The sequence below is a fragment of the Taurulus bubalis genome (genome assembly GCF_910589615.1).
Source record: "Taurulus bubalis genome assembly, chromosome: 15".
Taxonomy (NCBI): Eukaryota; Metazoa; Chordata; class Actinopteri; order Perciformes; family Cottidae; genus Taurulus; species Taurulus bubalis.
In genome coordinates, this window is record NC_136603.1 from 7,413,906 (window position 1) to 7,426,503 (window position 12,598).

At 38.5% G+C, this 12,598-nt stretch overlaps 1 protein-coding gene across 1 annotated transcript in view; it reads left to right on the forward strand.

The window, feature by feature from the left end:
* Positions 1 to 12,598, forward strand: part of lrp1bb (low density lipoprotein receptor-related protein 1Bb) — a gene marked incomplete at both ends in the record, with an annotated part of 233,942 nt that overhangs the window by 65,726 nt on the left and 155,618 nt on the right. Inside the window, one exon of the mRNA XM_079230683.1 lies at positions 186 to 308. Within this exon, the coding sequence (XP_079086809.1) occupies positions 186 to 308 (123 nt within the window). The remainder of the gene's footprint in view (positions 1 to 185; positions 309 to 12,598) is intronic.

Sequence of the window (12,598 nt, forward strand, 5' to 3'; positions counted from 1 at the left end):
GTAATTGTTCTTACATCAATGCCTCCTCACCAGAGCTTTAGTGACGCCACTTCCTCTCCACTCACACTCATGTTCAAGTGTACCCACATGGTTTCTGGGGAAACATGTGATCAACCTGTTCACTGTCATCACCTCATGCTACATCTTCTCTGTCTCTTTCTCCACCCTCTCCGCACGCCACCCAGAAGCCATCTTGTGTGACGTCGGAGAGTTTCACTGTCATGACCAGGACACATGCATCCCTGAGGCGTGGCTCTGTGATGGCGAGCCCGACTGCCCCGACGACTCAGACGAAACTGACAAAACTTGTAAGTCTCTCATTCCATTCATTTCTCTCTAACGCAAAACTGTCACATGGAATTCTGCCATATTGCCTCATTTGTCAGCAAATGTCACTTTTATGGTATGAGCGCTTGTGTGAACATGCTTTAAGTGGTGTTCCAGTGTGAACCCACCCCCCTCATTAACAATTCATTGATAATCGCTCTTATACAACCAGCTGGGGGCTCATTTAATAAACAGACAATAGGATGTGTTTGTGTATGCACAAATGAGGAAATATAAGGAAATATATGTACATCATGCCTCGTATCATGCCCTCCACACGCCCACATTCAACCCTAAACAGTCAATGCAAAGCACCTCGTGTTCGCCAAGAAATCAGCCTACTGATGAACTACGGAGACCAAGAAAAGGAATTTCTTTCACACAGAAGTCAATGTGCTTGTGGATGAGATGGTCCCCGAACACTCGTTCCCTCCTAATTCTTCCATTCACGGAGTCCTCAGAATGCAATCACGCAGCATTGCGTACAGGTGGCAACACAGTACTTAGATATTTACGTCAATCAGACTGATTGCTACACACCTTGCCAAAATGATCGTATCGCTCAGTGTATCACCAACCTTGGATATTGTTTGAAAATGGAAGTTCAACAGGTTTAGGGCTGCAACTAACGATTATTTTAATCATCGATTAATCGGTTGATTATTTTTTCAATGACTCGATGAATCGGATAAAAAAAAAAAAAAAAAGCATTAATTTCCAACTGACAGTGCAAAACATCTTCAGAAAGCACAAACAGGTTGTTCCTTGAACATCCCTGAGCTGTTAATTACAGAAATAAAATAAAAATGGGCTAACACAAAAAACATACACATGTATGCTTTACATCTGCCAAATGTGAGCCCTTTTTACTGTAATTGATCTCCTTGGAGCAGAGGCTGCATCTAGCATGCCCTGCTTTATCAATATGTATGAAGTACTGGGAGAGTGGGAAGCTGCACTGCTCCTTTCACCTCCACTTTATCTCAGCCCTGCATCAAGCTGCGCTACATATAGAGCGTCCTCTTCCTGAAACTATCATTCACATCATTATGACCACGACGTTACGTTGTTGGCTAAGCCAAGTACGTGATTTGCTTCATTCTACTTTGAGTAAAAAAAATAAAACCTGCAGCCAGATCCGCCGGTGTGCCGGTTAAACGTTAACGAGTGACAGCGTGAACTGAACCAGACCGGGGGGTGACGGCATGTTTCATCACGTTACGTTTTTTCCAAGCAAGACTGAACTGTAACGGAACATAAAGTAACTTTAACGACAATACACAACCCAAACACGTTAGCTAACATGATAGCAAGCTGACTAGCTTCCATTAAAAACAAGTTTGAGGGAAATGAAGACGCTGGAGACGTCTTAACGCTGATTGGCCAAGACTCGACACGTCACATCAAAGATGTTCTATTGTGAAGATCACGACCTAAACTTTTCTCCGTGTCTCACTCCAATCTCAGAAACGCGACTCTCTGCGATTTATTGAATGGCGTAATAATCGCGCGACACAATGAATCGATAATGAAATTCGTTGCCAACTCTTTTGATAATCAATTTTTATCGATTTCATCGATTTGTTGTTACAGCCCTAAATAAGTTAACACAATTTATTTATTGACTTAAGCTTTGTTATGGTTAAATTGGCCGCAATATGATTGACACTTGTACTGATGATATGGAGTGTGCTTAATGTGGCAGACTTTGATAATTTACACAATCCAGGTGCAGGTTTAGTTTTGTGAATATGATGGTGAGACAGCACTGATGAAATATTGACCACAATTTGATTTGACATTTAAGTTTGTTTATATATTTTACAAGTGAATGGTGCTTATGTAATAGTTGTGTCTCACTAGCTCAGGCACAAATAACAATGCTGGCAATATTCATGATGCATTTCACATTTAATTTCTGCAGTCTGGCTTCAGTTCACCATCTCCATCGGCAGTTTCAAATTTGGTTAAAAGCAGGACGGCCGCCATGTCTACGATATAACACCACGCTGACTGCTGGGCTCACACGTATAAACTCCAGCTCTTCATCCAGTAATTGGGAACAAAACTGGCATTTTGGTACTAAGTGCATGTTGCCATGGTGTTTTGTCCTGTCTGATTTCGGACTCTTTTGCATCTACTACTTCCAAGGGCAGGAAAGCAACAACAAAAAAAAACGCTCAGCAAAAGATTGTAAGTGTGGTTGAAAATAGGATTTTATTGGGAGTGCTGTATTATTCAGCGAACAAGTGTAAGTGATGTATTATGATGCGAGAAATCTTCTTGGCAGGTCCGACTGCAGTCATGTAAACCTTCACTTGTCCTTCACATCAGAATAGGCTGATGCAGCCGTGCTCTTGGGTATTATTTACACACATCTGGGACATAGATTTTCTTTAATGGGTGAACAGAGCAGTAATTTCACGTTGTTATGAGCTGGATTAGCCTTTGTAAATCCCAATGAGACTGTCACTGTCACACAGTCTATCACAGACAAAAAAGGACTTCAAAACCAAATTATTAACATTCACTCAAGGTTCCTCATCAGTGTGAGTTATTGGCTATAATTAGGACCTCATACTTCTGGTAGTGACATCTGTGCATACATTGACCACATTGCACAAAAATTATTAATGCCTTTTCGCTAGAGTTCATATATTAGGTAGGCAATGCTTGGTGCAGAAAAAGATGGAAGACTCACTGCTTATGTCAACAACTATAGAATGACCGTAACCAGCTGTTAAAATGTTCACAGCTGTTTGCTCTTTAATGTAAGAATGCAATAGAGTGGAGGCTTGTTGTCTTTAGATAATGCATCACAACTCTGTGGCCAAGGCTGTACACAAAGGTTTGAGAAATACAGAGGGCCCAAAACTGAGCTTGCTCGAAGAGTTCATCCTTGATCTCATTTTTGAGACACATTTCTATTATAAAAATCAAAGATTATGCAAACTCAATAACAAACAGTATGTAAACATAAGCAAAATGTGTGTTATGCAATCATACATCTATACGCTAATGCTGTGTTATTGCATTGCATATTTATTATGCTAAATTTAACCCAGAGGTTCCACTACTGTAATCACAAAAAAACATATATACTATCTCTGTGGTAATTACATTGTTTAAACTGGATTACGGGAGGTTTTGTTTGTGCCGAAGAGCACAGGGACACAATGCTAATCCTATGGGCACAGTGGGTAGTGCCTCCTCTTCCTCTCTAATCTCTCACACCTCTTCTCATTATTTTTCTCTCAGACTCCTTATCTTGTCCCGTATCTCTTCCCTTTCCAGTTTTTTTCATTTCCATCTGTCTCAGTGAAGTTGGCACAGGGTCCATTCATATTTACATTTTAAATGTACAATATGTTTTCCTCACCAAAATAAAGCAATTATTTCACAACTTTAATAATATACACCTAAGGGTAAATATGTCCATACCTAGGCCTTAGCTATGAGTCAATAGATGTAGAAAAGAGATGGAGGGATGGATTTGCTTTCAACAGCAAAAGTAGGTTTTGTGCCCACGTCTGTTGCATCTTTCCCCTTGAGATATTTGTATTGCTGCAGGTTTTACGCATAGCCACGCATATCCGTTCATCTTTTAATATCTTGTGCTTCTCTTATTCAATGCTTCATTTTTTTCTGTTATGATTGTGAAGTGTGCCAGATTGTTTTCCAATGACAGACTTTCTAGGAGTGTTCAGAGGAGCAAATGCTATTATGTATTTGTTTAAAGCCACACTGCACCGATTTTACAAGTACTTCTCTTTATTCGTCGTGAGGAGTTCTACTCAGTCCATGAAAACTGTTTGAAGATCTCATCAAGGTATTATTGGCTTGGGCTTGTGCCTGTATTATAAATTGGAGGTATGCACTTTGAAAGACATGGTAGAATGAAAACCACTAACCAGTTGTATTATAATACATGTGTTTCTGGAGTTTTACCTATATTGGGGATTCATTCTGACCATTCTTTTATTTTACATTTGCTTCTCACCAATTCTATACCAATAACTAAAACACTAGCAAAAACTAATAGTGTATCTGTATAGAGGACTGTTTCAACCTGAAAGACAAGGGTGAGCTATGCTAAGCTATTAAATTCAAAGTAGGTTAATGTCCTATTAATGTCATATTTAGTTTTATTGGGTCTACGGGGTGCCCGTTGGCGATTCCCAGCATATTTCTGATATCCTCTCTGATTGGTTTCTCTCACCTTTGATCTGTCACTGTCCCTTGGTAACACACGCCTTAAATACAATAGATATAATATAAACTCTACACGGTTGCTGTGGGCCAAGTCATATAATCTCCAGAAGGCAATTCATTTTCTCTTTGATTAATGTTGGCTTTATTTTATTTACAATACCTGCAGAAAGAAGACCTTGCATATTCATCTAAGGAATTTGGCACAGCTCATTATCATGGATTATATATTGATAGAAAGGGGAATTAGATCAGCTTTGCCCTGCAAACAGGAGATGGGATTTGAATGTATTCTGCCTTCTTGAGTGATAGCAAGGGCTGCAATAACCTGTGAAAAAAAAACATTCTATAAAGGATGATATGTAGTGAGAAAAGCCATAGAGGATTAAAAAACAGAAAACAAATAGGGTAATACAATACACTACTGGCAAGAAATTAAAAAAGAAAGTGCCTCTGATGGCCATTCCCTGCAGTGGCTCGGTCAGGGAGATGTAATCACTGCATCTTCAAGGCCTTTAGGGAATGTGGGAAGGGAAGATGGCCTTGGCTTGCAACACCCAGAGACGAGCAGGAGGCAGCGGTTTATCCGTTCAGCCGCAGGCCTCGTGGGACTGGACAGCGGAAGACTGTTATTCAGGGTTGTCCAAAGAAAACCCAGCAAAAATGGCATTTCTCCAATCGTGCGTAGTTCAAGCAAACACTTTCTCACAGCAAAAAAAAAAAAGAGTCAAACCTTTATTGTGTTATGGGGCAAGACAGCCTCTTTTGTGGTGACAGTTAAAGTGGAAAGATTGAGAAATAGCCTTGGATCATATTCTTATTTTGTGTATCATACTTACAAGGACGTCTGAATGTCAGGGCTGTCTGGGGACACACGGATCTGCTGTTCGCTGTGCATTTGAGATAAAGTGGGACAGCCATAATTCACTCTCTGTAAATATCTCCAGTTCATTTCTTTAAAAAAATCTGCTGGTGCTAATGGCTGTCGGCATGCAGCTCTCCCTGCATTGATGCCGCACGCTTGCAAACACTGTCTTAGAACTTAAATCCTTCATGAATCCTACAGGAGGGGATTTCATGGACTCGTCTCAGTAGTGCTGCCATGAGGGGCTTTGTGAATCTGGGGGACGGAGACACCAGTGAATCCTTTGATTGAATTGTCACTCCCGGAGGAAAAGACAATAAAAGGGGTCAGTGGCTGACTTCAAAAACATGGTCACAGGAGCGGTGTTTTATGGCTGGAGCTCGGCTCGACCCAATCAACACAGATGTTGATCTCGGTGTCCTCCAGGCACGGGGGATGAGAACTGTTGAAAGCAGGCTCTCTCTGGGGTTCTTGCACTTATTCCCCTTTGAAGACAGGGGAGGGCATGTCTCGGTGTGCCTTCCTCTAAAATCCTCAGATTCTCCGTACTGAGTTCATCAGTATCCTACAGAGAGTTTGAACATATGCAGTAAGGCCCAGCAAAGGGGTCCAGCTTGTTTATCTCACGGTTATGCCACTCCACACTTGTTTCATACATCTTATGTGTTTGCAGTGCCTGGATTCCATTGTATTCAAGACATGGTTTCCTGTCCCTCAACGCTACCTTGCTCCATGTTTGCTGATTCTGCATGTGTAAAAAGCCAACTTGTTCGCTGTAACAAACGTATTCGATAACCATATGTCAATGTTGTGTTTTAGCTGGTTTTGCTGACTCCGAATGGCTCAACACAAATAAACGATATACCGTTACAGCGATAAAGTCTTTATTATGTAGCCGACTTGACACTTAATCGTAAATCTGCTATATATATATATATATATACATATATATATGCATATATGCATGTATATATATATATATATATATATATATATATATATATATATATATATATATATATATATATATATATATATATATACATGCATATATACATATATATGTATATATATACATGTGTGTGTATATATATATATATATACATGCATATATGCATGTATATATATATATATATATATATATATATATATATATATATATATATATATATACATGCATATATACATATATATGTATATATATACATGTGTGTGTATATATATATATATATATATATATATATATATATATATATATATATATATATATATATATATATATATATATATATATATATATATATAGTGAGGCAGTAGTGCTTGTAAATCTGGATGGTACTTTACCGCAAGTCTGTTAGTTACCTTATCATTGGCGTACCTTAATCTTAGAGTTTATTAAACATGAGCATGATATTCCCTGACCGTAACCACGCCTTTCATGCTGTCACTTACAGCATGAATCATAAAAACATCAGCTTAGTTGGTATGTTGGTATGTCACAGCTTCATGTTTGTTTGTATTTTTCGGCTCTGGATGTAGTCTCACAGCATGTGAGACCCTTTAACAATCACAGCCAGATTCCTCTAAATATACTCGATCACCAAACCCAATCCTGATTGCAAAGTACATTTCTTCGAAGTTAAACTCCCATTGCCATTTCAACTTTCGGAAGCAGATGATAGCCCCTCTCTGGTCACCCTGCTTTAGGAGTCGAGATGATGTTGGTTCACTATGTCTGTGATGAAGCTGAAGTGACCACAGTTGGTGTATTTCAGGCTGCATATCAAAATCCTGCTGGGTATTTTATCTGGCAAGTCCCGTATTGAAATAAATGTATCACAAATGTGTCGGGTTCCCACGAGAATTGGCGGCAGTTGGTTGGAGGTTTAGGGGGTAATGTAGCGTAGCACCTTGTTATTGAGCTGAAGGACGGGGCCTTTTGCATTATGTAACGTTTATTTTCGCTCCTTTCCGTCTCTCCCTCTCTGCTGACACGTAACCCTTCTGTTGACTCATCAAAAAAAAACACGGAAACCTAAAACATGCCATTATCATATATATTATCATATACAGTCAACCATCACTTCTGCAAATTGGGTATTCACTGACAGTACAAGACTCTTTCAAAGTCTATGAGACCTTTTTCATTTGCATGATTCTGATTTCACATTGCTGTCTTCTCTCAAAGTTATTAGACACCTCGCAGGCTATGTTATCATCACACTCTACAGCCTTTAATGTGTAATGTAATTGGATATCGTGTTCAGTCTGACGCCTGATTTAAGATCAAATGCACCACATTGTCCTTCGCCATCAACATGTTTAACCTGCTACACGTATCTTGCTTGCAGGCAACGCAATTGGCTATTTGTTCATTTTTTTTGCAGCAAGAGGCTTTGAAATAAGACTTTTAATTTACTGTTTCTCTTCCTCTTCCTCTCTACACTTGGAACAGAACTTATGTACACTTCCTCAGGCTTGTGCCATCTGTTTTACCAGTCGTTTCAGTAGGCGGGGAACAGACACAACAAATATTGTGTGTCTGTGCGCTTGGAAACATTCCTTACCATGAAGGCAGTGTATACTTTTAAGTCTCTACGATTCTGTCTTCGGTCAAAAATGTGATCGATACATAAAAGAAAAGTCATCCTCTTTGCCCTTAACATGTAATCTACTCATATGCAGTCATTTGCTTGCTGCATCGCTCTGCTTCTGCAGTTGAGCACATTTACGAACGTTTGAACATTTGTCTTTTGGCAAAACCATTAGTGTGAGGAGGATTTGTGTTGCCTGGTGACAATTGTGCAACCGCGCCATGTCTCATCCATGTCAGAAGTGATGCACTGGGAGGAGCGTGTCAGGGCTTTGTCTTTGCTCTCACAGGCCCCATCTCAACCGTTAAACTGCACTGACGCATTTTCCCTCTTGTACATCATCCTAGGAAGAGTATTATAAAGGACAGCGCACCAGTGTGTCACCTGAAGAACCAAAGAAAAAGAAGCATATTTTAAAACATGACATGCTTGCCGTTACAGACTCAGTGTGACATTGAAGTACTAAAGTTGACATTATCTCCCCGCTGCTGCAGCAGAAAATAAAGCATTGCTAGGACGTGAGCATTAACTCAAGAGCAAACCCAGTGACACATATTTACCACGACACCCAAGGACAATAATAGCCTCTAACAGCGCTGTGATGAGTGCTGTTCATCTCACAGTTATACAGTAGCTGGGACTTGACTCTTAATGAGCATGAATCAGTAGCATTGGCCTTTTATTTATTTATTAATCATAACTAATGGGTAGTCTATGGATAGTGAATTGCCTTCTCTCATGGCCACTCTATAAACATGGTCATAGTCCAATCATTATTTTAAGGGAGCTGGGTTAGTGCCAGAGGATATTTAGAGAAAAAATACATGCCCTCCCACTTGCTGTGTGTAGTACACTAACCATGGTCCTCATTAACGATGCCTTCAAGCCCCGACAAAATGACTTATTTACTCCGTTTATAATCAATTGATTTACACTATAGTCCGGCACACAATTTTGAGCCCCTCATTACGTAGTGTGAAATATAAACAAAGGCAAAGTTTTCACTGAAACTATTACAACTAAATGGAAGAATCCAGGTAGCAGCTCCTCCATTTTATTTGAAAGACATGTGGCGAGTTCGCTTCGTCAGCCACATACAAAATTCAAACCGTATTTTGAACTGCTCGTTCGACTGCCTTAATCCGAGATGTCGACAAAAGTTGACTGTAGTAACGATAACAAAACAATTAGTAGTAGTAGTAGTAGTAGTAGTTGTAGAAGAAGCAGACTAGGAATACTGTTTTTAAAAAAGAGTGGAGCATTTAGCGATTAAGGAGCCACATACTTCCTTCTGGAGTTGTTGGAGACCAAACCAGACCTGTAAGACGAAAGAACCTTTGACGTAAATGGCAACTAGCGCGTAATAATGTCAATATTGTGGTTAAAACTTATTCACCGGCCCCCAAGTGCTGCTTACATTTAGATGAATTTATGACTATTGTCTATTTATTTTGTCTGTGATAAGAGAATGCCAGCATAAAACACAACACCGTAAATTATCCTCCTAATGAGATCATTCTTCTCTGTGAATATTGGTTTTAGCCTCTCTGACTACAATATACTGTATGTATTATTCATTTGAAGCTGGCCCCAGAACAATTAGATTATAACATTTGCATAATGGTCGGTCACAAAAGTATCTCTATTGACTAATTATGTCGTTGTTTTCCAAATACTGATAAATTGGCCTTTTCGCTGGTGTTTTTGCGTGGTATTTCTGAAGTGCAGCTTTACATTGTCCCACGGCGGATCATTCCTCTCTGAGGACTGATCTATTGATTCTTTATTATACAGTAGAGCCAGGATGTCACGGATGCCAACAACCGGCTTCATTCCACTGAACAGTTGCAAGATTCCTCCTTTCTTTCGTTTAGATTTGACAGAATACTCCGCATAATTTACAGCAAATAATAGGCTACTGCACACAATAAATCGCACAGGCTCTGTGCATCGTGTTTCTCACGATTTTGCTCTCATTTACTGCAAACGGTGTGTATGACAAATAATACTGATGTGCATTTCTAAGGTGACCGACCAATTTTGAGGGATATGATGTATTATGCAGGGACAAATCACTCATTTTTAAATGTTAATGCAACAGAGTAGCACTAAAGATTAAGGTTTTACATCAGGAATAAAAGGCAAATATGTTATTTCCTAAATTAGTAACCTTGAATGCTGTCTTTAAAATGGAATAGCATACAATGCAAATCTGATATTATGCAATAACATATTGTTATATTCATTTTTAGTAGCATTGTCTTGTATGAATATATTGAAGAGGGTTGACACAAAAAAGACATAAAGGGAATCATATCCAATACATTTAGCCTTTTCTTGACTTGATTGATGCAATACATTAGCAAAATAATAATGATGATAAAATAATAATGATGATTATAACAGTAATATATATATATATATATATATATATATATATATATATATATATATATATATATATAATAGCAATACAAATAATTACAATGATTACATTAATTTAAAAATTTAAAACTGTTGAAAAATTAAACAACATTTAGCAAAGGAGCTACATCTAAAAAAAAAAAAAATCAGGCCTTGATCCTTGTGAATGCACGGTTATCCAAATATGTTTGTAATACGTGTTTAGAGGATGAAGAGTTTTCCAGTCTGATGTCCTCTGGGAGGTGGGGGTCCTTACAGAAACATGTCCATATTATTTTGTTTACATTTTGCTTAACATCATGTGGTTTAGAGTTAAAATAGTAAAAATAAATAAATAAAATAAGTAATGATGTGATAATCTCTTCAGACATGCCTTTTAAGCTTTTAAGGCTACAGAGGAACACAAGCTATTGCAAACTGAAGTGCCTACTACTGTTCAGTTATTAGTCAAGCAATGCCATTACCTTTCCAATAAAAAATTGGAAAAGGGCAATTATTTTTATGTGACTTGACCAACACTGCTAGCAAATTGAATGTGAAATTAATCTGTTTTTTAGCCATTAAGGGTATTAACATTTATGATGGCAGTGGTCAACATTGCATGGGACACGAAGTCAATGCAGTACAATACAGAAACACAATGATGCTTAACGTACAGACAAGACACATTGTAATGTTCTCAAATATCGGTTTGGCCTTGGTCCAAGTTAGCTTGTGTTTCATGTGCAGAAGACCAGACTGAAGGTGTAAAGCTGCCAAAACAAACGCATGCCCTGACAGAGCATCTCCAAATGATGACCATGCGTTTTCACAAACATGCAAAGGCAAACTCGTTTTCCCCCCAGACAGTTGTCCAGTTCCTACTGTGCCATTGGCTGCTTCTCAACAGCCCCATGTGATCAGCCAGTCCACTGATTGCTCATTGTCCTGTCCATGCTGAGGAAGGAGGCAAGCACTATATGTAGTCATTCATTTATGGCATCCACGTCTTTCTCTAAATTAATTGAACATCACAAGATGTAAACAGTTAGTTACTTTCTTTCTCTGTCTGTGAAGAAGAGCCGGGTACAAACAGCCCAGGTACTCAAATCAAGCTGAGATACGAGGAAAATGGCTCGACAGCGCTGCTGTTGCATGAAAGTTATAAATATATCATCCCTTTCCATCAGTTATTCAAATTAAACCACAACATTACGAAGCCCTGACATCTTATAACCCAAACATCCTCCAGCTTAAAGTCTGAAAACAACAATGACTTCACCGCAGACAGACATCATACAGAGAGGATGAGTTCACTGTTCTCCATGAGTTCTTGATGCTTTAACTCACATTAACACACACAAGGAAGCAGAATAACTGAAATATTCATGGCTCGTTCACTTTGAATGTATTCTTCCACACCAGTGACGCAGTTTATCAACCCAGAGATTAATGTTAACAACATTGCGCGCCACTTCTGTCATAGTTTTTTTTTACAAACTGCTGGTCTATGAATTGTGTGAAAGTTAGCACCACTGTAGCAACTCATTACGACAGTAGTTAAACGTGTTTGTTGGCAACGTATATCATTCACACATGGATGAATAACTTTTACTTTGTACATATGAAACTTAGGTAGCACTTTATAATAACTACATGCTCTTTAGCAAAGCATGAGTAAACACTTAATTCATTCATTTCATGATTGCTTAATTGGTTTGCGATATAAATTACTTAATTTACAAATGGGGAATCCATCATTTATAAAGTATGAAATCCAATCAAGCTTATTAATCAAGAATTATACATTTCTAACTGTGTTTATGAATTGCATACTAATGAGTTACTAATGAGTGTTCATGTTGGAACAATGCTTTATAAATGATGAATGAAGTGTTTACTCATGCTTTACTAATGCTAAATATTGTAGTGTGTAGTTATTATAAAGTGCTACCGAAACTTATAGTAATCACTGCATATGTTCATTGTGTGAAAATGTCTACACTGTTCCAGTATAGAGAATAAACGAGACTCTCTTCTATCTACCAGTTATAATCTGTAATGCGTCGAACGCAAACAGAGGCTGAGTGTGGAGTAAATAAAGTATTTGTTTGTGGGAACCAAGGGTGATGAGGATGATGAAAGGTTGAGCAGAGCTGAGCAGGCTGATGACAGGGAAAACGTGGCTGGTGCGATAGCT